Genomic DNA, 27,263 nt, shown 5'->3' with positions numbered 1-27,263 from the left:
ATCCTTGGATGGAGGATGTGCAAATAAAGTGTGTTTCAGAAGAGGTAGAAGCAGAGGGGTGAAACACTTCACTGTTGAAGAGGTAGAGACAATGCAGTGCAACCACAAAGGACAGGATCCCATTTGAAAAGCAGTGAGGACAGTAATGAAGCCAAAATGTTACACATAATGATAGAGAGCTTGATAGCACTAGAGCAGGAGGCAAGGTTTTGTGCGTTAGGGCTTGGTGGCTGAGACGGTGTGACATGGGTAGACACAGCAAACACGTTTTGATGCAAGAAGTGAATTTCAATGAGGTGGCTTAAGGGCTGGGCACACCACAGGAAGATCAACGGATGCAAAAGACGCTGCTTTGGTAGCGGCACTGCGGTCGGAAGCTGGGTGCATCATGAACGTACAGCGCTTGCGTGGAAAGCTAGGGAGTGACAGCTGAATGCACAACTGGATGTCTTGCACTGAATTATGGCGCTTTGGAAACAATTTTCTCTTATGAAGTGATACTGATGGAGGTCATTGCATCCTGAGGCAGAAGCACCCTGGGAAGGTTGGGCATTGGATATAAAGCACTGAAACAGGATGCACAGGATGGTAGTCACGGCACGCCATGAAAACAAGGTACCGCGTATGAGCAGTATGGGTGATGTCAGACTGTAAGAATTACCTACAGTTAACATGAATCAGAAAACAAATCTGCTTATACACTTGCTGTACTGCAAAACAGAAAGCTATAGCAGCAGTTCCAGTGAATTTAAAGGTCCAGGGGGAAAACAGGCTGACTCAGAGAGATTTCTTCATACCAGTTTCCCTGTGAACAACATTTAAACAACTAAAAACTTCTTCCTTTTCACAAAGGGCAGAGGAATGGATGGACAGACTTAATTGTCCAATTCCCTGGCTATTTAATATCAAGAAAAGCTAGGGGTTTAACCTGGTGTCTTAAGAAAATTAAGTTTATTTGGTAGCACTGCTTGTCTGCCTAGCCCCTTTATCCTCATCACTAAAAATCTTTGAACTTTTTAGTCACTTGCACACAAATTTAACGGAAGGGTAGAAATCGCAAAGTAAGCAAGAGGTACAGAGGTTTAATTTTGCAATAGGGGGTCTTGATACATGTTTAAGTTGACAAAGTCCTAGTAGAGCTGCAGGGGCAAGAAAGGCTGCAGCACCACCAAGCCTATGAAGTAGGATCAGCTTCACAGTTCAATGCTACAGGAGGTTGCTATTGGAGGCAAAGGACACAAACTGCACCTTTTTCACTTAAAGACATTCTTTATTCAATCTTTTTTATATACAATATTATTTTTTAATCTGTAAAAAGTACATATGCAGGATTCCAGGTCAGAGGCAGGAGGTTTCCACATCAGAAGATAGACTTTTGCCCTTTTATTATTTTGGAGGAAAAATAATCTGTCACTTTTAGACAAAGCAAGAATAAAGGCAGAATGCAAATCCAACTCCCACCAAGCGATTAGGATTAAAGGCAACAATTCACCATTAACAAGTCAGGCTGTCTCCTTTGACTTTGGTGGTTCCCAACTTTTCTGGGCAATTACAGAGCAGTTTGTTAGAAGGGGCTGACAGCCGAAGCAGCTAGTGCTTATCATCTCTGCTACCGTTGTATGCACATAACTTGCAAAAGAGCTTGGGTTTCCTCTTCGTATGGCAATTCAAACTCTTGAGTCAGAAGACTGTTTCTCAAAATTCAAGGAGCGGAAGAGGGATGTCTTATCGGGCTGAACAGACCTCTGAACTACAGTGTGGATCAAGAGCTTGCTTTCATTCTTCTCTGGTAACAAGAAGCCTGCTTCTTATTTGTCCCCTTAAAAACATGACTAGGCTTATTAATGTACATAACAGACTCGATTCGCTAAGAGCCTGTTACTACAGCCCTGAGATGTAAACTGCCTCACCATTTTCTGTGGATGCCAGGTTACACTGTTGATCCTTTCAATGTTAACACTATTAACCACTTCTCTAGTCAAACTAGGGAGACTCACATTATGAAGGTTTGTAGTATCATTTCCTGAGGGATAGAAGAGGGGATGAAAAAAGACAGCCCGACAGGGCTTTGCTTAGCTGTAAGTCAGCACAGGGTAGACCTTTCACCTTAAATGATGTTATTACAGGGAGTGTGTAATTATTTTCACTTTTCAGAACGCAGATACTCAACATTCAAATCTTGTAAAATGCTAGGTGGGAATATATCAGTGATTGGGAGGTAGAAGACTGTGATCCACAAATCTGGAGTAGGGAGCTAAAGGAGCCTCAAAGGTTGACTGGCACAGGGAACTACCTGCTTTTCCCTTTACTCCAGCGTACTTACTATTTTCCATACTTTTCTTAAGCATTCAGTTTTAAGGACAATATTGTGCAGCAAAATGAACACCCAGAATATCATTCAAGGGTTTTGTTCTTATTTAGGGGACAAAGCTAAGAAGTTGACTTCTTGACTGCAGGACACACACAGCTCCAGGGTGGTCAATGGGAGCTGCAGAAATCTGGCTTCTTTGAAAAGTCAAGCTGTAAGTGCTAGAAAAAAAATGTACTGCTAGCAGATCCTGACCAACAGGCAAGCTTGAGGCTTGGATTAGGAAAAGAACTGAACATCCTTGTTTTGACTGCATGCAAACAGGAAATAGACAATTCTGGGATTTCCAGGCTCTTGCCCAAATCCAGTGTGCCAAAAACGTACATGATTTTCTGTTCTTTATTTTATCCTGTAAGAGGAGAGGGTACTGTAGAAATTGCTAAAATGGGAGAGCTACCTAAAGAAAACGAGGATTGTTTTGTTAGAGAATACAGTGCAAGACTCAGAAACAACTAGGACTAAAAAGTCATTTTGTGCTTAAATTTACACTCTATCTTCATGAAAGTAGGTAAGACAGCAGCAACAGAATGAAAATGACAATATTCTACTGTACGTTATGTACCTAGAGGGAAAACAGTCTGAACTTTGGGTTGCACATAATGCCATTCTGCAGATCAGAACCTACTTCAGATCAGAACGTGGGCACGTGACTTCAGTTGGAAGTTTCAATATCCGTGGTGCTTGGTTATTATGCACCCACCTCACTCAGAACCCATTACCTCCAAACTCAGCTTGCCCTAGGAAATCTCAGGATGGAGAGATTCATGAATGACACAGCAATTAGTTCATAAAATGCACTATTTTTGATAGACTATGCAGATCAGTAGCTTCTGGAGGAAAAGGATAATTTGTATTTTAAAGAGTGATAGAGTAGAAACTGACAGCTGTTGGGGCAACTGGAAAACGAGAAACAAATGTCCTTTATTTGGTACCTGCTGCTTGTCTACACAAAGAAGAAACAGCAGTACTGTACATCTGCTTTGAGAAAAATACCATCCCATAACATGAAATGGCTTAGGTCCTCAATTCAAGCATTCCTGTGGCAGTGAGTAAACCCATTGGGATTCATGGAGGAATTAATTTGAAGGGTTGCTCTTTAACTCACAAGAGAGGGATGGAAGAGCAGCAAACAGTAATAAGAAGTTTGCTGTTTCTGGGACTCCAGAATTCTGTCCTTGACCTTTCTCTGAACAGACTGGCAGCCATTCTACGTCTGCATTTATCAGGAGGTGTATGGGGATGGACATGTGGGCTGGAAAGTGCCTTTTTCTTTCCTTTTTTTTTTTTTTTATTAAACAGAAGAGTCTGCTTTTCCTCTTTCTCTTTTGTAACCAGAGAGGTTTAGGAGAACGAGTGCAGTTTTAAACCAGTAACAGTTCTCATGGGATGGAAAAAACTCAATTTGAAAACACAACGTATCTGAACTTTGAAAAATGGAAAATTACTAGCTCTTCAGTAAGTAACTGAATACTAATTAGAAAAATAAATTAATGTGGGACCAGCAAGAAGAATCCATTTATTAAGCTACTTCTAAATTTAAATAATTACTTGAATCAGTATTATTTACTGTATCTATTACTTTATCAGTTCTCAAATTATTTCTAAGATACTGCTGCAAATTACAGTAACTGACTAGTATCAAGGTAAAACCACTGAAATTGGAGTTTTTTCCAAGCTCTATGTCTTCCTCCTCTTAAACTAAAGTAACTGTCTGGAAAAAGGCATCTGATGATAGCATTTTTTCTTAGATGATGTGATGATTTCTGTGTCTAAGTGTGAAAGACGAGTGAAGAAAAATTTTAGGGGGGGGACTCTACTATAATGTACAGTCAGATATATTATAATATGATGGAGAGAAAAGCTTTTATATATAAAACTTCATATATAAACATTTTTGATGGGGAGAAATAGCACTCACTCTCTTTAGATCTGATGCCGTACTGCTGTAGCTCACTGAATTCTTCAACTCACTTCAGTATGAAAACACAATAAAGATTTTTTAAAGACTCAACCTGTGCGCTAATTAGGAGGGAAAGGAGCATCTCACAGCTCTTTTTGAGCAAAGGGGTCAGTCATCATAGCAAAAGGATATGAGAGCTATAAAGGGGAATAAAAAGAATAATTTGAGCTGTAAGGATTCTGGAACAATGGTAAAAAAAGAGATTGAGATATACTTGAAAAGACAGAACTTCTTTTAGCAAATAAATGAAGACTGAAGCAGACTGCATTTAAGTGATACTGTCTAGCCTAGCCTAGAAAAAAAAAAAAACAAAACATGCAGGTAACAGCATCTCATTTCTCATAAACTAATGGAACAAGAGACTCTTGTTTCTTTTTCCACTCATATGTAAGAGATGATGCTTCCAAAGAAGATCATGTTGGCTTTGTACTGGAGCACTGAGAAGAAAAGTTTTGTAAACTAAATCAAAGGCAGTTTTGGGCTTCTGTGAGACACATACCTGCAAAGAACGTTCCATGAATAGTATCCAAAGGATGAAATTTAACTTTTAGGAAAAATCCCAGTCATGTGGAAAAATATAAAGCAACCAACTTCTGCTGCTTAGCTCAAGGGGAGCATTTTTAAGCGCCATATACTGTATGCTGTTATAATAAATCATGAGAGACTGTTTTTCTCATGTTGTCATCTCTGTTTAGCTAAAAGAAACAGGACTAATAAGAGAATGTTTTTTTCCATGTGACAGGATTTGTGAGGAAAGGGAACTCAGGATCCTTCCTACCCCTGCAATATGCTCCAGACTCTGTGACTGTAGCTTGCCAAATGAATAAGCCCACATTGCTGAGAGTGAACTACAAACCAAATGCTTATGAATTTTTTTTTTTGGATGTAAGCATATAACACAGATCTTTCAGCATTATTTTGAAAAGGGAAAATGAGGAGGCAATAGTTTTTCTAGTTTAGAGTTTAGTTTTAATAGCTTAGAGGACCTGAGAATGGCTGCCAGTCTGGGACAAACAGATGCTTCTTAGAAAATTCAGACAGGTACAGAAAAAAATTCAAATCCTGATGCTGCTGGTGCAGAGGTGTTGCTTTTTGTTGTTGCTTTGATCATGCCATCATCAAACAAAAAAAAAAAAAAAGAAAAGAAAAGAAAGAGAAAATCTAGGTATTTGGAACCCACCCGATATGAAGAGTTGACTTGTATGTTGCTGTTCCTTGCAACAGCCAACAGCAGCAGCAGCAAGTTCCTCTCCCTGGGCGGGAAAGCCTCTTCTTCCTTATGCTGCTGCGTTTGTATTAAACAGTAGATTCCATGTCTTGCTAGGGTTCAAAGCGCAAGAAGTCTCTGTCCTGCAAATACCACACTAACGTGTTTTGGTCATGTATAAAACAGAACTTTTTTTTTTTTTTTCAGTTTTAACTTATCTGTATGTTGAAGAGCTTTGTTTCTCACGCCGGTTATTTGCTTGACTCGGAGGTCTAGTTTTATCAAGTGTCTGTCTCCTCTCCTGCTTAAAGTCTCAAGTGGTCCATGTAAACAAATCAGAGCTGAAAACAGTCTCTTTTCCTCTTCACAGAGCTGTTTTTATCGATATGCAGGATTTCCTGACAGTGTGGTGTTGGCTAAATGTAAAACAGGCAGAGGATGAGCTTCTGTGTTAAAAACCCAGTTGTCTAATGGTAGAAGATCATCATTGGAGAAAAGCAGATACAAATACCTAGATATCAAGACACAAAGGAAAAATGGTGGGTATTAAAGCAGAGCAACAGACAGGAAGGGGCAACACAACAGCTTCATGCCCTGCCAGTCAACAGTTAAAGCTATAACTAAGTTAGTTTCTTTCAATCTTTATATAGCACCCACACAACCTTCCATATTATAATGATCTGAAAAGTCATTTTTATCATGATCAAGCCCTTCAATGAAAAGTTGCTATAAAGACAGCATTTTAATCTCTCCAAGTAACTTTTGTTTTTCAAGACTCCTTTCAAAGATTTGCAATGATGTAAAACAAACATCAAGACAACAAGCACAAGGATTTTAGGGACAGGGGAGTAGAGAAGTAGTTGGCAAAAAATTCTTCTTAATAGAATAAACCCACTTGGAAATGACTAATACTTTTTATCCAAATAAAAGATTTCAAGGAAGCACAAGAGAAGCCACTAAGCCATACCAGGTATCTGACTTGTCATGACCGTGCTGGAAGCTGGTTCGGCTTCTGGTGGGAGGAAGTGGGCCAATATATTGTGCAGAAGGGATTCATAAATGTTGTATGTTATAAAGCAATGCAGAGCAAATGAAGCACGTAACAAAGTTAAGGTTTCTGGACACACGTGGAAGAACAGTATTTCTTGGTTCTTTTTTCTTAACACACACTTTTGAATATGGCTGTGTTATACTGTGTAGGAGGTGGTTGCAGGGATCTTTGTCAAGGCTTCCAAACTCAATTGCTAAAATTCAAAAGGCATTTCCCTTCTTCCAGAAAACCTGACTGTGCAAGTGCAAGCGTAACATCATGGGCATACGGGACCTCTCAGCTTCTGCTATGGCGTGTTTTCTGGCTATCCAGAAAATGACAGCTCTAGCAGCACGTGACAAGGAAGGGGTGTCAGTCCCGTTAGTGGGCTCTGTCACGTCCAGAATGCGCACACACATTGTTCTCCCTTCGCTCTGTGAGGCTGCTGTTACTTCACTCTGTCTCAACCAGATGCTGGCAGTGTCTACTGTCTACAGTTGTGTGTCTCTGCCTGATCATTCTCCCACTGCCTTTATTTGCCAGTTGTATCCACAGCACAACCCAGTCAGTGAAGCTCTACTTTTTCTTCCTATACTCACCAATTAACTGTTTACAGATAAAAATTTCTTGCCGAGATGATTGTTGTCCCACGTGTCTAGTCTTTTTCTCCACATTTTTCATTTGTCTTTAAAGGGTCATGCCTTGCCTTTCCTCCTTACTCCTACCTTGCTTTCTCCCTCTGCAGCTCTCCAAACTCTTTTTCATGACAGCAGCATTTCATCTTACTCAAATTCACCTTCCTCATTTGATTCATGCTTTTCCTTTGAATAACTTACACAACCTATTTATGCGCCTTGCTCCTTTCCACTCAACAACTACCTTCTTGCCACTCATACTGCTGAAACTCTCATAAATTGCCGAGTATGTTTGATGAGCCAAAGTACCTGAGCAGCAACAATGCATGTTCAGGAGAGGTATCAATTTTGAATTTGAAGGGAATGAAGATGCAGAAGTTATCATCAACAGCAGAAAAGATCACAGCAGGCATTCCGTAATACACATCTTATGCCCCTCTTCTGAGGGACATCTTCATTTTCCTCTGTGTTGGATTTGCATAGCAAGGTTTTGGTAGCAGGGGGAGCTACAGGGGTGGCTTCTGTGAGGAGCTGCTAGAAGCTTCCCCTGTGTCTGACAGAGCCAATGCCAGCCGGCTCCAAGATGGACCCGCCGCTGGCCAAGGCCGAGCCAATCAGCACCTCCGTGATAACATATTTAAGAAGGAAAAAAAAACAGTTAGAGCTTTTGCAGCCAGAGAGAGGAGTGAGAAGATGTAGGAAACTCTGCAGACACCAAGGTCAGTGCAGAAGGAGGGGGAGGAGGTGCTCCAGGCGCCGGAGCAGAGATCCCCCTGCAGCCCGTGGTGAAGACCGTGGTGAAGCAGGCTGTCCCCCTGCAGCCCATGGAGGAAGGATGAGGGGGTGTAGAGATTCCACCTGCAACCCCTGGAGGACCCCACGCCGGAGCAGGTGGAGGCACCTGAAGGAGGCTGTGGCCCGTGGGAAGCCCACGCTGGAGCAAGCTCCTGGCAGGACCTGTGGCCCCGTGGAGAGAGGAGCCCACGCCAGGGCAGGTTTGCTGGCAGGACTTGTGACCCCGTGGGGGACCCACGCTGGAGCAGTTTGCTCCTGAAGGTCTGCACCCCGTGGGAGAGACCCATGCTGGAGCAGTTCGTGAAGGACTGTCTCCTGTGAGAGGGGCTCCATGTTGGAGCAGGGGAACGATTAAGAGGAGTCCTCCCCCTGAGGATGAAGAAGCAGCAGAAACAACGTGTGATAAACCGACCGTAACCCCCATTCCCCATCCCCCTGTGCCGCTGAGGGGGGGAGGGGGCGGAGGTTGAAGCCGGGAGTGAATTTCAGCCCAGGAAGATGGGAGGGGTGGGGGGAGGTGTTTTAAGATTTGGTTTTATTTCTCATTCCTCTACTCTGTTTTGCTTGGTAATAAATTTAGATGAAATTTCTCTCTAAGTTCAGTCTGTTTTGCTCGTGATGATAGTTAACAAGTGATCTCTCCCTGTCCTTATCTCGACCCACAAGCTTTTTGTTATACCTTTTCTCCCCTGTCTAGTGAATGAAGGGAGTGATAGAGTGGCTCTGGTGGGCACCTGGGCCCCAGCCAGGGTCAACTCACCACATCCTCATGGCATCACACCCAACCCTTCTGTCTTTATTTTCATAGCCATTTGAGCTACCCTGACCTTATGTTCTCTATTTTATCTCAAGGTGATACCAGTTCCTGCTTTGGCTATGCCAATCACATCAATGTCAAACATCTAATATCCAGCTCTCCAATAAAACTTTTTTTTGCCCCACTAGCAGGAAATGATTCAAACCTGAAGCCAGTAAAATTTTCTGAGTTCCTTCCTAGAACTGCCTTTTTTTGCAATGCTTGCACTATAGTACATCCAGTTACTGAGTGATGCATCAGTGAATTTTCAGAATTTGTGATTATTTAAGATGCAGACAGGATTCTGGCGATACTTCAAAGGTCAGCCTTGTCACCACAGAAGTCCCTTAGGAGCAGATTTCATTCTCTGATTTGGCTTGTATAGGCAGATAATCATGTAAGATCAGCTCCTGGGGAGGTATTGCTTCTCTGATTTGGACCTGTTTGAAAGTGCTGCCTCTCTCTTTGGAGTGTAGCTTTTAGGCTCCAGAAAATGAGCTCGAAGGAGTAAGTGAAACAAAATTAATGAAGACAACAGAGAAGGTAGCAGCGGCTCACTTTATTTTTATAATGACACCATGGGGAAACAAAGTATTGTGACTATGTAGAGGAGTCTGGTAAGGAGCCAGCAGAAGCATAGAAGAGCCAGGCTCTTCCCTTATATGTGATGAACTTGGAGCCCCTTCTTGCCAGTGAAACATACTGTGGTCCCTGAAGAAGGCACCTGTACTGCCACTGTCAGGACCTGCTTTCTCCCCTTCGCATTTTGAGCTTCCAATACCCAAAATCAATCTTCACATACATCAGCTACAGCTAAAACCTGAAAATCTGATATCATTGATACTGTAAACTCTGCTGCTGTATAAAAATCCTGTTTATTCTGCAAAGCCTGCATGCCTTGCTAGACTGCCAAATGGTTACAACTGTTTTTTATCTTATCACTGGGTTGTAAAGACAGAAAGGGCACCTTAATGAGTCTTCATTGCTGACAGGTTTGTGCAACAACGTATGCATTATCCCTTCCATCACAGTTTGGCAGAAAAAGGCGTGGATATATAAGCAGAGGCAACAACTAAATCTCCTAATAGCAGCTCTGGCCCCATGCACACTGCCAGCAGTGGCTTCTGTCTGTGGATTTAACCAAAGAAAACATTCTCCAAACTGTTATGCAGGAGGAAGAAAAAAAAGGGGGTAGGGAATATAGCCAACTTGGACACTTTTCTTCCATAAGTAGACAATTCACAAGATTTCAGGGAGGTAACCAATACAGGAATCTTGGTAGATTTCAATGCCAGAACTATATTACCAAATTTGCTGATGTAACTTGAGTATCAAGAAAATTGTCACACATTAGAAGACATTGCTTCATAGGCAAAAACCCTCAGCAGTCACAACCATGTGACAAAAGAGTGCTCTTGATAGCTGTTTTGTGTCAATGATGAAGGAGATGTCTAGTCATGACATGCTAGTTCAGTTTTAAAAATGGATCTCTTAATAAAATCTCCATAACATATTCCTATCTTTATACTAGTTTTTCTTATTGCATGTATCATTTCTGTAAATTAGAGATTACAGGATATTCTAATACAGTATTTTTTATTCATTAAAAAGAAACATGGTGGAAGACCAATAACTGAACATTTTACCTCGAATCAAATATGCAACAGAGTGCATTAGTTTCTGCAGGATGGACTACAGGTGTCCTGCTGATTTGACTGAATTGAAAATATTTCAGTATGTAATAGATTATAAAATATGCCTGATATTCTTGCTTACAACCAAAAGCATTCTAGAAAAATACATTGTGCAATAAATACAGAAAAACCACCCAAGGGCACAAAGAACTTTTGTTCCATGCATTTACTCCCTTCCAGTGATACACACAGGAGAAACAGGTTCTACAGTATCAGAGCATGGCACATACTTGTATAAAACATGTCAAGTCCGTGTATCTTAAAAAAAAAAAAAGTCTTTCACTAAGGGAATTGCTTAAAAGGAGATAACCTCTGTTGTGATGCCAGAAATCAAACAGAAGTCTTAAAAACTAAAGCTCCCTCAGCATAAGATTCTTATATGGGAAATTCCACTTGTATTTTCTGCTGGTAAAAAGGGTTGATCCAGGACCCTAAAGCTGGGTAAAAAAGAAAGCCCAAACCATAAACCACCCTGACAAGACAACAGATTATTTGTTAAGCCACCATATTCTTCTAGAATTTAGATGCTAGCTTTTACAGGAAGATGCAAAGAGTGAAGAGCACTTACTTCAAAGTTTCAGCAAGGAAAAAGCTCTGCTGTACGTCATCATATGTAGGAGATGAGGAATAGACATCCTTGACACCAGAAAAGCCACCACTTACTCGGCAATACTTGTCAATTGCCTGCGAAGAGGAAGGAAAAAGAAAAAAAAAAAAGTTAATTTAATTGTAGAGCAAAATTGGGAAACTTTAAAGGATCAGGCTTGAGTAACAAAGGAGGAAGCTCTTTCCATGCTGCATTATTCTTTTGTGAATCTCCTTGTCAGAAGATGCTGTGGATGTTAACAGTTTACGCTGACCAAAAAAAATAAAAAGGGACTGGACACATACCGAAGTAAAATCCCTCCAGGGCTACTAACGACACCACATTTGGCAAACTGCTACATGCTAAGAAAGTATTCTGGGAAAGAATTCTTCCGCAGAATACTTTCTTTCCTGGGTATTCACTGTTGACTGATATTGATGACAGGACATGGACTCAGTAGACCTTTACTCTGAGCTGATACGGCTCCTCACAGGTAGCACTGAGTAGAACATCCATCAGTCAATTAATGCAACAGGTGCTGTGAGGTGCATAGGAAGGTGACAAACATCCCTGGATTTTGCAGCTGGAAGAGTTTGAAGAGTTACAGGAACCCTGTGACTACTGGCTAGTCATAGGGACTTAACTGAAAGTAGGAATAAAATACTGTACTCATCTTTAGGGACTGTTGATTTCATCTTATAAACTCTTCTAGCTGCTGCTTTCTCCCCACATTTCCATCTCCTACATGTGCTCTCCTCTGCTTCCCCTTTATACAGTTGAAACTCAAGTCAGCCTGTGTCCTGGACTGCAGAGGAGCTCTTTATCTTTAAAGCATGAAGTTTAAATCCATAAACATTCCATGCAGAAAGGGGCCAATGGATCCGTGATTCACAAATCACCCAGCTAGTCAGCTCCAACACAGTACTGCAAAAAGCACAATGGAAGAGGAGGACACTGGAAAGAACGCATTAGTAGCTCAGAGCACCTCTCGCCTATGCTTTCATTATTCCACACACATGCACGACCTTACAGCACACAAGGATATCAGCCATTAAAACTGGCCCCAAAGAAACAACTCTGAAATGACTCACAGGTTATTTGCACTTCCCTGCTGCTTTGGCAGCGCTTCCTCAGCAGACACCAACTCTTTTAATAGATTCACGCAGGGACAGAAAAGGAGCAGTGATGAAGGAAAACATGTGGCTTAGGATGTCTGTCATTACCAACTACTGAACACAGCTACCTGTAGTTCAGTAATCTGTGATTCAACCCGTTACCCTGTATGAAGTTTCTCTCCACATGACACTTTAGGCCCAGGTTTTCGTTAATTCTGACTTTTGCTAGTTATACTCAACAGAAGCTATGGGGAGTCAAGGCAGGGGAGCAAAAAGTTTTCAGTGATGTTCCTTATTATGTAGAGAAAATAAATTCAATCAAAATTAACTCTTCAAGGTCCTTACTATAGCTTTTGCTTACTGGAAAACAAAGAAGATTTTTCCATTGGACACATGCATGAAGAATGCTGGCAGATACCATCACTGAAATTATACAAACACAGAAAGGTTTGGGTTGGAAGGGACCTCAAAGACCACCTAGTTCCAACCCCCATGCCATGGACAGGGACACCCTCCACTACACCACATTGCCCAAAGCCCCATCCAACCTGGCCTTGAACACTTCCAGGGATGGAGCATCCACAGCTTCTCTGGGCAACCTGTTCCAGTGCCTCACCACCCTCACAGGGAAGAATTTCTTCCTAACATCTAATCTATATCAACCCTCCTTCAGCTTAAACCCATTACCCCTTGTCCTGTCACCACCTGTCCCTGTAAACAGTCCCTCTCCAGCTTTTCTGTAGGCCCCTTCAGGTACTAGAAGGCTGCTGTAAGGTCTCCCTGGAGCCTTCTCTTCTCCAGGCTGAGCAACCCTAACTCTCTCAGCCTGTCCTCATAGGAGAGGTGCTCCAGCCCTCTGATCACCTTCGTGGCCCTCCTCTGGACTCGCTCCAACAGCTCCATGTCTCTCCTGTACTGGGGCCCCCAGAGCTGGATGCAGTACTCCAGGTGGGGTCTCACCAGAGCGGAGTAGAGGGGCAGAATCCCCTCCCTCAACCTGCTGGTCACACTGCTTTTGATGCAGCCCAGGACACGGTTGGCTTTCTGGGCTGCAAGTGCACATTGCTGGCTCATGTTGAGCTTCTCATCCACCAACACCCCCAAGTCCTTCTCCTCAGGGCTGCTCTCAGCCCATTCTCTGCCCAGCCTGTAGTTGTGCTTGGATTGCCCTGACCCACATGCAGGACCTTGCACTTGGCCTTGTTGAACTTCATGAGGTTCGCAAAGGCCCACCTCTCCAGCCTGTCAAGTTCCCTCTGGATGGCATCCCTTACCTCCAGCGTGTCAACTGCACCACACGGCTTGGTGTCATTGGCACCTCAATATCAAATCAGGAGGAAAAGTAAAAAGGCAAATGAGCAAGGTACCTAGGAAAGTAAGTGACAGCACATCAGGTACTACAGCTAACCTTCTCCTAGTATACACTCTTACCCCGTGGAAAAATGAGGTTGTTCATGGACCAAAGAATAATCTAGATTGTACAAAGTTATTTCAAATTTCTGAAGACCAAGATTTTTAAAGAAGCAAGAGAAGAGACTGGCAAAAGGATGTTACTGGAATGGCTGTAGCTCTAGAGCCTGAGCTTATGCCAAGAAAGGTACTCTCCTGGCAAAATCTGATTCTCACTGTAATTCCTTATCTCAAGTGGAGCTCTCTCCAAGTTTGGATGGAAATGCCCCCTTTTTTGTTGGGACTTGAGCCTACATGGAAGAAGTGTCTGAACAAATTCTTTTCAGATCTGGTTACTGCTGCAGGTTAGGGTTACACTAAGACTATTCACATCTTGGGATTTGGGTTGCCCAGGTTTTTTCTAGAGTCTGGAGAAAGGTGGATGTGACACATCTAGCCCAACAGCACCACACGCACCACAATCTCTTTGCCTGCATGCTTTTGCACAGCACAATTGATGCTGGCTATCACATGGCAGCCAAACAAAAAAGAAAAAAAAAAGGAAAAGACAAAAATCAATGTCTTGGCTGACTTCTGAAGAAATAATGCATATGCTGCTTATGGAACCACCTGCACCGTCGTACCCACATGTCCTACAGCTATTAGACTTTGTGACATGAATGAACAAGAGCCAAAGCACTTTCACTTTCTAAGCAGGAAATGAAGTGCATCCTCTTGCTACTACACCCTTTTTTACAATACTGCAGAACACGTCCTTGTCCCTGCTCTGGAGCGTAGCAAGATGTGGGAAGAAAGCTCCAATGGTTACAATCCTGCCAGAATTTCTAGCATGCAGAGTCTGATCTTGCAGGTGTCTGCTGGTCAACGATTCAGCAACCCTGAAACTGTGTGCCACAGCTTGGACAGTAGAAACTTGCCAGTGACCGCAGCAAAATGAAAAGAAGGAATAAACAGTACCACTGTTAAGACACTGTCTCCTTCAACTCATTTAATCTGGAGACTGCAGACAATAGACAGCACTGAGATTCTGCTCTGTGCTGTAGAGGTCTCATGGTTGGATAATTAAGTGCAAGACTGGTGAAGCTAGCAGGCCTAGAAGCCTGAAAAAAAGAAAATATGTGATCTATATTGATTTTCTTTTTCCTCCTTACAATTACCAAGTAGACTTGTATCTTCAGAAATTTCTCCTTGGGGGAGAGAGACTCTGGCTAGACTGGAGTTCAGGATAGGCAGAGGATTTATGCTAGCTGATCAGAGACACTGCAGGTAGTAATGAACTGTAGAGATAAAATTCTTCTGAAAGACTGCTATACAGCTATTCATCCAGATGTGGATAAACAAATTGTCCTTGATTCAGAGGTGTAGAGAACTTCAGAACACTGGCTGAAAAGTTTGGTGCTGTAGACAAGCTTCTTAAAAGGCACTTGAAATCTGCAGCGTTCTGCCTTCATACACATCTCAGCGTACTTGGTATAGAGGCATCTGATTTGCCACCTGGATGGTCTTTCGCTCAAGAGCTGAAGACCAGTTTCCTTGATAAAATGATGCTATATTTATTGCACCCTAGAATACAGGGAAGTCCTAGATGACTGGAAGGGTATCAAAGCAATGCTACTATTATGAGGCATTGGCAGGCTGAATAATTTTAGGATGTCATACCTGATGTTAGACCAAACAGTTATGGAAATACATGTGAAAAATATAGAATAAGAGGATAATTGACACCAATCAGCATGGTTTTATAGAAAACTATCTTGCTCATCTTGCTCACAATCATGATTTCATTCTTTGAGGTCTACAAACTGGCAAAATAAAGATAACTGCAGACGTGTAATAAACATAAAAGTTTTTAAAGCAACTGACATGGTACCATAAGATGTTATGATAATACAAAAGCAGCACTATATCATGCCAATATCACTATCTTAACTTAAAACTTACTGACAGAGCTTTAAGAACAAACCGGCAACGTAAAATCATCACCAAATAGGGCTGCTTCTCACAGAGATCCACAAGGAGTGGTCTGAAGTTTTATCAATCACTGCAACACTGCTGCTGGCAAAAATGACATAGGTAAATAAGAGCTGACAGTGTAATCTGGTGGGAACTGGGGCCCAAACTAAATGAGTTTCATATAACTAGGCACATAATCCTAAATCTCAACATAAAGGCTGTGTAACTGCAGAACTAGATTAGCCCGTAAAGAATTCAGTGGCCACATGAGACAATCCAGCATGAGTTCCTAATAGGATGTTGTGGCAGGTGCACACACAGGGACAGTAAACAATAGCAGGAATGTAATTTTACTTTTGCACAGGGCTGTGGTTAAAATCAAAACTGGAATATGCAATTCTAGAATTCATTTTTAAAAAAAGGATGATGAACTGATGTGGGTGCAGACATTTGGAGAAAATGCTTTACAGCGGGAGACAATACAATTTGTTTAGCCTCTTAAGTAGACTCAGTAGTAAGCTTATTACAATCCATGAAAACTCTTTGGAAAGAAAACGTGGGAATAAAAGACATTTTAATTTTAATATAGTATAGGAAGTCACAGGAAAATCCTTTGATTGACAGCTGAAACTAGACAAATTCAAATGGGAAATAAAGCATATATTTTTTAACAGCACAAGTAATTAAATAATAGAACAAACTACCAAAAGAAGTGGATTTTCCAGTTCCCTTTATTCAAATCAAGAGTAGAACAGAAGAATATGCAGTAGTATACTCTTGCCAAATAAACGTGTCTTGGCTTAAAAATGACATAAAGTGAAATTCCAGGGCCCATGACGTACAAGGAGGTCAGAGTTGATCTAAGTTCTTTAGAACTAAAATTGGAGGTTCCTCTAGATCAGACCTCAGGTCCCTTAGTTCCTCTGAGGGTGTTTTTGTGGTTGCATGTGTCACTCTTCTTGACTATGCCAATATCATGCTCATAAAAACAGTTTCTTCACCAGCTTACCTCCCAAAACACCTCTTTCTGGTACTCACAGCTTCCAACCCATGAACTTTGTACCCCTGTTCCTTTCACCTCCAACCTATGCCTGGTTTTTTTCTGTCTACTTTGCTTCACTAAGTAAAGAGCTATATAGCTTTCTACTCCATCTCACTGCAAATTCTCAATTTGCCCAATGTTAGCCCAAACTTGAGGCCTTGTATATTATTTTCACTGTAAGTAGAAATTCTGAATGAACTCTGCAGCCTCCATGGTGCAATCCTACTTAGTCAGATATAGAAGTCCCCAACAAATAGTTGAACCCTTCATTCACACAGCTTAGATTAGTAATTGGCTTTACATGCCTATTGTGAAATGGTGGCTCTTACTGCTTTCAAAGAATGAGCCTGAAAAGGATTTTAGTAATTCTCTGTATTTACGCTGAATATATTGCATGTGTATTTCTGTAATACTTCAGCCAGGCCCCCCCAGCATACCATCATCCAATTTGGCTGGCCTGATACAATTGAGATGGATGTTGTCTCTAGTGCTAAGTATAGTATTAGGGAGAATTAGCCTTTTTTTATCAGGAAAGACATAAGAGACCCTGTCACAGGAATTTATGATAGCTGAGGGAATATACGATTCAACTTCCTGTTTTTTCTCCACAGACATTGGATTTGGAGAGATGTGACAAAACAGGCCTTGGTGAAAGCACACCACCTGCACTAAAATGCCCAAGTGCTGTCCAAAAATCCAGATAATAAAACCAAAAAGAAGCTGCCAATGGTGAAATAGATAAAGAAAGTGCAGTGCAAAGATCTGCATACACATACAATCCAGTCCTCTGTGCAAATTCCCATTGATAAAAGGCAGAGAGAGATCTGGGCTGGGAATGCTAAGGAAACTTAAGTAATGCAGTGTACTTAAAAGCCAGGTGGTTCTGCAATGTATTCTAGATAATCTCTGAAGAGTTCTTAAAATGACAAAAACAGACTTCTAACTTATTGGTGAACTAACACAAATCCACTTGGGTAGGGATGTATTCATCCATTCAAAGAAGCAAATAAGGGAGACCACCCAGAACTCAGTCATCAAACACCAGGTTCAATGTAGAAAAACAAGACCATTTAGAACCCAGAAACAAAACTCAGTTTCCCCAAAAGTTTAAAAAAACTACTAGACTTCTGATGAAGAAGATATCATTCACCGTGAGAAATCTGTAATACAGATTTCAAAGTATGCTTCAGTGACTGAAAGGCAAGAGGAAAGCAAATACAGACAGTGTTGTACACAAGCAGCAAGCCAAGCGCTCTGTGTGTCAGACCAGATTCTTCTCTATGTATAAATGGAGAAATAAACACAACCAGAGCTGCGTGTGGCAGGGAAGAAGGGAAAGCAGTGAATAGGTGTGAGGAGTAAACACAAGAACTTATTATCTATATGCAGGGAACAGAAAACCATGGGGAACAAAAAGCTTTCTGAGCTTCTGTGTTAGTATGATGGTAAGGGAAAGAAAATCTGTAACTGTGGGAGGGAGGGGTATGAAAAACCATTTACGGAGAGTTCAAAAATATTTTATGGCTATGTTGGATATAGAAACTCTTTATTGAGGAAGCAAGCAAAAAAAGGCACTCTGTAAGGATAGAGTCAGTTAGGCACATGGGCTGCTTGATTTACACAACTTCAATGCAGGTTGACAGAAGGATAAAATAAAATCCTACCCTGCACACAGAGAAAATTGGAGGCAGAGGAGGAAGCAGGGAGGGTTTGGTTTGAAAGCATTAATGGGGACCAAGATATGAAGGCAAATGGAGAAAACTGAACAAAATGCAATTCAAAGACATGCTTTGCAGTGTGTTTAAGAGACAGATCTTGGCCTGAAAAATTTGTATTTGTAAATTCTTTAACCTAGTACAAAGGACCCAATTTCAGCTTGGATCATCCAGACATAGCTTCTGACAGCAGCTGGTGTTAGATCAGCAGGCATTTGTAGTACACACACTGGCAAGGATCCATTTCTTTCTCATATTAGAAACATGCATAGTTTGGGCAGGAGGGATGATGTGACTCAATGTTTGATGTTTTTGAGAGAGCAGCAATGCATTCTGGAATACAAATGTGACAAATGTGGAACCTTTCTACAGATTAACATAATGTTGGTTGTAACAAAACAGTCTACAAGGCAAAACCTAACCAGGACTAAGACACAATCTTAAAATACTTGGACTCTTCTACATGATTGTAACTGTGCTGAGGGAAGGATGGGGATGAGCTCAGCTAAATATTCTGAACCTGCCTTAAGTATCTTCCACCTGATGAATAAGGACTTCTCAATAGATGTCATGCTCCAAGTACTTTTTCTGGGTCTGTGGAGTGAAACTGCTTTTCACCTGCAGAATAGATTTTCTCCAGGCTCTTGGTTTGTCTCTTCCTTTGCTCTTCCCTCATCTCCTTCGGCTGTACTCAAAATATTTCATTAGTGTCTTGTTATCTTTAATGTTTATTCGCATCTCTGAAACTGGCTTTGAGCTGTGCTTCCAAAGACTGCTGGAGCTGTAGCAGGGAAGTGGAGGAGTTGTAGTAATCCACAGATCTTGAAGATGACCACAAAACTGCTTGGCCAGCAAATTAGTTTTGCACGACCTCAGTTACAGACCAGCAGGTGGAAGAGAGAAACATGAGACCAAAACCAGTTCACAAGTTCAGTCCCAGGAAGCATTTAAAAGTCTTTTGGGGATTACAAATAATTTTTACAATTAGAATATTATATTGTCCTGTGAAAATGAAGCCTAGTTAATCATATAGGCCATAATCTATGACTACCAGCAAAGGAGTTATCCATCTATGTACAAAGGATGAATGAAGGAAGACCATGAGCACAGATCTGTGTTAAGAGTTTTACAATGAATCTTGGCTTCTGTAGACCATTATGAGCATTTCCAACGAGAAAGACTCAGAAGCATTTTCACACTTGGGAATTTGATTAAAACATACAAAAACTAGATTTAAACCTAGCAGTTCTAGACAAAAAACCCCAACCAAACCAACCAACCAAACCAACCCCAGCAGTCTCTAAAAAACCTTAGCAACAATTTTAAAGTTCTGCTTTATGTGCCATTACTTATTCACTTCCCTTACTGGTCTACTTCTAGTGGTATAATCTTTTGTTATAATTCAGTAAATCTAAACTGACTGGCAATTTTATTTTCCTTCCAATCAGACAACTAAGAAAAGAAAGAAGATACCAACCCATGTATACGTATGTATATGCTCTCTAGTCTACAAAGTGTCTGAGAATAGTTGTCCTACTACTTGTCTTTCAATACCCAACCAAGAAGAAACTGTAAGAATAGCTTCGTCTTTTAATCTGAGTGCTAGCACATGCTTAACAAACTTATTTATAATACACTTTCATTTCCCAGGATGAATTACCTCTCCTGGGGGCTGTGGACTACTGATAACAGTAGGAGTCATGACCAGTGGATTCTATTTCCATGCCTAAAACGCATCAGCTGTATAATGCTGAACACGTCTCTCATTTGTGCATCTGTTTCAGCAGTTGCAAAACAGGAATAACTGGGTGCACCCCCATAGGTGCCCTGGTTTACAGTGACTTGTGAAAATCAATTACCATTTGAAGTGTTTCAGCACCAGAGGATGAAAGTGGCTACAAAAGGAAAATACGAAGAATTAATTTACTGACAGATAATGAATACATTTACCTGCATTGCTTCCCAGCCCCACTGCCTGTACTTGGGATCGTGGGTGAATCTCCACATATACCAGTAGGTCTCAATCACCTCTGGTCTTAGGATGTAATACTTCTCATTCTGCCGCACTGCCACCGCCTCTACACCACCATCAAATTTGAATGCTTCTGGACCCAGCTTTAATGCTGCAGAGGAAAGAAAAAAAAAAAAGAAAAAGAAAAAATTATTCCCTACAATCCTTTGCAGGAAGGGTGGCTAGGAGACTGCTATATCCCAAGCATGCAAGAAAAGCAGAAACTAGCTTGTCTTCAAGCAGTCTCATAAATATTTCCTATTGTTGAGGCCTATAATTTTTCTTATGAATAATTTATCCAATTCCTGTGAGAAAACTACCTATCTTGACAGGAATACAGCAATCCTCTTGAAAACTAATGAAACACTAAGAATATAAACATAGTAACCCATTCAATTATAGGATAAAATTAAAGTGATCAACATCAGTGCTTACAAGCAAAAGAAAAAAAAAAGAAAAGAAGAAAAGGAAAAAAAAAAAAAAAAGAGTCAACAGATGTCCTTTGATCCCACCCAGCCCAGCAGGAAAAGATCTTAGAACAAAACCAGGTACCATCTCAAATAACCTGCATCTTTATCCAAACTCTCTTGGTTTAGGGAAGCTGTCAGGCCACTGTAACTGATGTGCTTCATAATGTGATCCTCAAGTAAAGGGTTTACAACTTAGCCACATCTGAAAATAGATCTCTGAACTAAGAGATTTGCTACTTCAGCCCTTAAAGGAAGGTGTAATGGCCCTGTGCCAGCATCTGGAAGACTATTCATATAAAAGGGAAGTACCTGTAGAAATACTGTCCCTAATACAAAGATGCAATTACACGTAGTTTTTAATTATACAGCTACACATTATTCCTCAAATTTGACATAAATAATGCACTCTTACCTACAGCTGCACCCCACCCTTTGCTTTGGTACAGAATTTTTAAGGTGCTGAACTCTGAAGCTGCACTTGAGCTTTAAAAATTATCAGAGATTAATCATGTAATCCCTATGGGCTAGAGGCTCAAATTAACCATGGTTTCATGAATCTGAAAGGGGAACCTTAGAATACTACAATGAAAAATATGAGCATCTCCCAGTGTGTGCCCCAGCAGAAAATGTCCCAAAAAGTTCCTTAATCTTTTTGTTTCAAGGGAGTATGGCCCTGGATGCAAACAGAAAAAAGCACCACGCTGTGCTTGAGCCACACACATGGTAAGGAAATATCCATCAAGAAATATTTATGATACTCCTTTCAAATGGGCCACTTTACCTGTTTCAGTAAAAAAATTTACAATTTTTACTACAAAATCGATAAGATTAGATACAGAGTTTTACCTACCCAAAATTAAGAAGATAAGAACGGCCATACTGCACCAGATGAAAGTTTGTCTGATACAGTATCATGTCTCCAACAGAGGCCAAAATCAGACCAGAATGAGGAAGAGGAAGAACAGGCCAAGTATACGAGATACCTTTTTACAGCTTCTCTACCAGTCTCCAATCTTTTTGATCTCAAGGCTTCTCCAAAACTAGACATACTTTTTTTATGTGGTCAGTAATTCTTAAGAGATTTATTTCCCAAGTACTTATTTGGTATTTCCTTAAACCTACATAAGCCTTAAGCATCCAAAATAACCTCTGCTAAGGAGTTCCACATCTCTACTACCTCCTCTTCAGTGTAGAACCACCGTTTTTGTTGTTCTTTGTTTTCAGCTTGGTTCCTGCTACACTCATTTGATAGCCTCTAGGTCTTCTCTTGGCAAAGAGAGTGAAGAACTGATTCCTATCTATTCTCTCCCGTCCCCTGCTGATTTTGCAAATCTGTTGTATCCTACCTAAACCATCTCTTATCCACACTTAAGAACGCTATCCGATTCAGTTGTTCCTTGAATGGAAACTGTTCCATACTTCTAGCCTTTTGCTGCAACTCCTTCAATTCTTCTATATCCTTTTTGAAATGTGAGAACCAGCCTGAATACAGCACTAAAAGTGTGGACAAGATTAATACAGTGACATAATGACATGTTCTATTTTGTTCTTTCTCACTTTGTTTTTCCTGACCGCTACTGAGCTAATATTTTCATAATCTCAAGAGCAATTTCCTGAGTTGTAATGGTCAGTTAAAAGCTCAGTTAAAAGCTCATCATTTTATATGTGAGGTTAGGAATAACTTTTTTTCACTTTATGTTTAACTACACTGAATTTAATTTAGTAATTTATTATGCAATTACTCAACCTCATAAGGTCCTTGTGCAATTTTTCAGCTTTCTTTCATCCTTGCTATCCTGAATAGCTTTTTTTTTTTTAGTTATTATCATCAGCACACTTACCTTACTATTCCTGCCCTTTTCCTGATCATTTATATATGTGTATGTATGTATATGTTTTACTTATACATATGTATATACACACATTAAAATATAAAATGTAAATACAGTATCAATTTATACACATATATACACATAATATCTGTGTGTAAACATATATCAGATACAGCAGAGCACCACTGGTTAACCACCATTCGTTTGCTGCAAGAACTGACTATTTACCTCTACCCTTTCTGTTATACTACAACCATTTTTTTTTCTCCATGCAGGTACTTGCTGCTTGTGCTACAGCTGCTTAATATCCTTAAAAGGCCTGAGTAGAGAACTTTTGAAAAAGCCTTTTGGAAATCAGGTGAACCATGTTAGTTGTATTACTCTTATTCACCAGAGAAGCTGGACTTCAGGCAGTTCTGGTGATGCACCACCTACAGAAACCGTGAGACCTTCTCTTGCTTTGTAGCCTGCTGGTACATTACATCTTTAATTATTTACTCATATCTACTTCTAACATTATCGGGCACTCCAAGAAAACACACCACCCAAAGAATGGTTGATCCCTGCAGATTGTGACAATCTCACTGAATTTTTTTCTGAAACCAAGGATGTAAAATTAATACACAGCACTTCTACTAATAGCTGGCTAAACTAAAGAGCTACTATGAACATAATACCTTTTGGAGGAGCATTCTTGTAAGCAAAGAACTGTCTAAGGACATTTTACACTGCTAGGTCACACTTCAGTTATTTTAGTATTAACGGGGCTGATAGGCTATATTTCTAGTCAGGGAGAGCCGATGAGAAACAAATTCACATCATAATGTCAAATTGCACAGCTAAACCAGTACCATCGAAAAAGAGATTTTAAGTGATTTAAAGTTGACTTCAATGAGAGCTGTATTTAGTATTGCTGAAAATAAGGGCAAATCCTCAGACCTCTAGATAAATATTTATATATATAATTTTAGAAATAATTTTGATAACATTGCTTGATTTTTTGTGTGTGTTCCTTTAAGACTACAGTCAGTCCAGCTACATATTTCCTATAAGTAAGAAAGGATTCATAATTATAGTAATGCTTTCTGGGTTCTAACATATAAAATTTGAGGAAGAGACTCTCCAAGATACTTTTGTTTGTGACTCTCTGAACCATTCCATCAACGTACATTGTTATTTTACACTTCTCAGGAAAGTAAGTAATTATTCTTATCGTCTTTGCCTGTTTAGCTGCTTACGGAGAGTCTTGGGACAGAGACAGCATCTACTCATACCCTGACAACGTCTCTGCTGAAATCTTAGTCATCTGGCTTATTGTCATTGGAATTGTCACACGTATAAAAACAGCAAATGCTGTACCCAGATTCTGAGGACAGTTCTTGTCAGAAACTTTAAAGACATGCAAAAAACTTTATCCTAAAATAATCTCTCTGTAGTCATTCAATACTTTATATTATCGGCTAATGGCTGGGAAAATTCTTATAAGTAAGGGATAATATTTTACTAAAAATACTGTGTGCTGTGAATCAGCACACGCTGCCAATCTATATCAGAAACAGTGTGCCCAGCAGGGCCAGGGAAGTGATCATCCCCCTGTACTCAGCACTGGTGAGGCCACACCTCGAGTCCTGTGTTCAGTTTTGGGCCCCTCTCTACCAAAAACACATTGAGGTGCTGGAGCGTGTCCAAAGAAGAGCAAAGCAGCTGGTGAAGGGTCTAGAGCACAAGTCCTGTGAGGAGCGGCTGAGGGAACGGGGGTTGTTTAGCCTGGAGAAAAGGAGGCTGAGGGGACACCTTATCAGTCTCTACAACTACCTGAAAGGAGGTTGTAGCCAGGTGGGTGTTGGTCTCTTCTCCCAAATAACAAGCGATAGGACAAGAGGAAATGGCCTCAAGTTGCACCAGGGGAGGTTTAGACTGGATGTTAGGAAAAATTTCTTCACCCAAAGGGTTGTCAATCATTGGAACAGGCTGCCCAGGGAAGTGGTTGAGTCACCATCCCTGGAGGTATTTAAAACACACCTAGATGTGGTGCCTGGGGACATGGTTTGGTGGTGGGCCTGGCCGTGTTAAGTTAATGGTTGGATTCGATGATCTTAAGGGTCTTTTCCAACCTAAATGATTCAATGATGCTATTCTATATAGATAATTTTGCTTATTAATCTAACATCTACGATATCTATGAAAGCTAATTATTCAGACTGATTTGTTAGTGGTCTTTCTCTTCCTTCAATTTCATTGGAGATCTTTTTTCAATAGATTGAAAAAATATGCATTTCACATTACCAGTTATTTTATGCCTTTGCCATGTTTCTCAGTGGTACAAGTATGTAAAACAAAGAACTAATCCCCAGTAACTGGAATACCTCAAGATGTGCAAGTCCACACACAAGAAACCTTGCACCATAAACACACGAAGCTGTATTCTTTTAGCCTTACCTCTGCCCACTGACAGCATTATGATTCCTCGTGCTGTGCTGGTACATGGGCATGCAGATCAGAGCATGCCTTCTGTCTTTGGCTCTCTCAATCTTCTCTCCAAATGGAGAGCACCCTACACTATAGAAAAAACTTGAAATCTCCTGCCATAGGATGGAAGATTTAGGATGACTACAGCAATAATGTATCAATAGGTTATGGTACAGAAAAAAGCAGAGGCATGCATGGATTACATATCATAAGACTATTCTGGTTACAGTTAAGTTTTCTGACTTTGACAGTCAATAAGCCCTTTCAAATCCTTGGTGTTTCCAAGGGGTGCCGCAAAGTATTCACAATTTCCCAAAGAGAGCAAAAGACTCAGGGGTCTCATGTTGACACATTCAATGGCTCCTGGAAACAGATCTCCCTTGGTCAGAGGCAGATCAGAATCACGTCCTCACCTCCCAAAGACCATTATCTTCCTCCAGCTAGTGACTTAGAAAGGCATCTCACAGGGAGTTAGACAGATCCTCAGCTTAAGCAGAATCTACAGGGATTTTCACAGAGCCATGGCAAGATCCTGAGCTCCTCAGGATATCCCTTGTAACTTCTCCAGCCTATGACTCAGGAGTCTGAGGTCTTTTCTCAGATATTCCTGGAGATCATCAATAGGCGCATGAGATTATCAGAGAAACTGTCCCCCTGCATAAACCTCTCATTGATTACATAGCAGTGATGTCAATTGTCATTAGGACATAATGCCCATGGAAATACACCTGGAACGGTTGCAAGGACTTTCCAATTTCTCTGTATTAATCAGCACTGTGGAGCTGACAGGATCATGACAGATGAAATGGATAACTGAAGTGCTGACAGAATGCAAGCTGGTGGGAAAGGGAGTACAAAGGGTGTAGCAACATCTGGAAGGGTTAAGGCAAAACTCGTAACAAGCCATGTAGGAGAAGGCTGTCACATGTAGACAGACCACTTTACATTTGGACAATGAGACTTGGGCCTGAAGTGAGAAAATAGCATGTAGGATAGCAAAATTTTCTCAGGGGGTAGGTCTGGAAGACTTGTTCCTGAAAAACAGCAGGATGTTGACTCAGTTTAACTGTCCAAAGCTAAAAATCCCCAAGCTATTCTGAATGGAGTTATTAATCTGCTTTTAATTACTCAGTCAATTTAGTAATAAAAGCAGATACTTTCATCCAAGTTGGGTTACTATAATGGCCAGGGATCTTATGAAAAACCTCAGATCTGTGCAGAAGTCAAGCAAATGACTTCTGAAATGGAATAGGTTTGTTTCTACCACAAGACATACCTCCTGTTATCTGTTTTGACTGAGATGTAGAATAAGGTATCCTTGTTCAAGAGACAAAAGTCCTTCTCCTTTCTATAGAGCTGGGATGATCTCCTCCATCACCACCCTAAACTGAGCTTATGTAAGAACACATGCAGTATTCATAAGTCCCAAATGGGGTCTCATCCTTCCTCCACATCTGCCTCTATGAAAAAACTATTCATCTTAGTATTGATTAATTCCGACTAAAGCAGCAGCAACTACCAATGATAACGGTGTTAAGTAATGAGGAAGAAACTGAGTCATGTGGGCTGAGATCAAGTATCTTTGCTTGACCCAGCAAGAGATGTAGGTGCTGTGGCCTCTCTAAGGTAGCTTCACAGATCTGAGGTTGGTCTTATTTATACACTGGGAGATGTGGCATTGTGTCATGCCAGCAACAATCTGTCCAAAAGGTGATGGTTAGCTTTAACTTGTGCCACACTTCCAACCAAGTTAAATGCCCTAAAATGTTCAGCAAGCCCCAGAGATGCACTGTGAGCATTCAAAGAACCTGCAAGGGATCACCAAGACGCATTCCAGAGGACTAAGGAATACCCAAAATGTCAGTGGAAAGCTCTCGTTCCAATGATGCCACAGCTAAGACAAGTAAGTCAGTCTACAACATTACTGTGCAAATCTGTGACCATGTGGCAACTTCTGCTGGTTACATGGCAAAGTGACTGCTGTTGCCAAAATGGAAAGAAAGGATGGGCAGTGGAGGATATTTACCAGTAAAGAGGTGAAAAAGCAGGATGCAAGGTGGCCCTCAATCCTCCCCAAATAATTTGTGGCAAAACACACATCTTTTCATCATGTGTCTGGGGAACCTAAAAGAAGTATTTGAATTGGGGAATGGGTTAGAATATGTTTGGGAGCAC

The 27,263-nt window shown here is 40.9% G+C and overlaps 1 protein-coding gene across 2 annotated transcripts in view; it reads right to left on the bottom strand.

The window, feature by feature from the left end:
- Positions 1-1,249: 1,249 nt before the first annotated feature.
- MAN1A2 (mannosidase alpha class 1A member 2) overlaps positions 1,250-27,263 on the bottom strand; it is a 153,794-nt gene continuing 127,780 nt past the window's right edge. The window contains exons 11-13 of one of the 2 annotated variants that reach the window (XM_075764110.1): positions 20,257-20,429; positions 11,054-11,169; positions 1,250-6,046 (exon numbers count right to left, since the gene is read on the bottom strand). In XM_075764110.1, the coding sequence (XP_075620225.1) occupies positions 5,914-6,046; positions 11,054-11,169; positions 20,257-20,429 (422 nt within the window). In that variant the 3' untranslated portion in view covers positions 1,250-5,913. Of the gene's footprint in view, positions 6,047-9,093; positions 10,923-11,053; positions 11,170-20,256; positions 20,430-27,263 lie in introns of those variants that run through there. The other variant, XM_075764119.1, reaches the window with a different exon arrangement.

Source organism: Balearica regulorum, chromosome 1 (genome assembly GCF_011004875.1).
Source record: "Balearica regulorum gibbericeps isolate bBalReg1 chromosome 1, bBalReg1.pri, whole genome shotgun sequence".
In the NCBI taxonomy this organism is placed as follows: domain Eukaryota; kingdom Metazoa; phylum Chordata; class Aves; order Gruiformes; family Gruidae; genus Balearica; species Balearica regulorum.
This window is presented reverse-complemented; position numbering and strand designations above follow the sequence as displayed.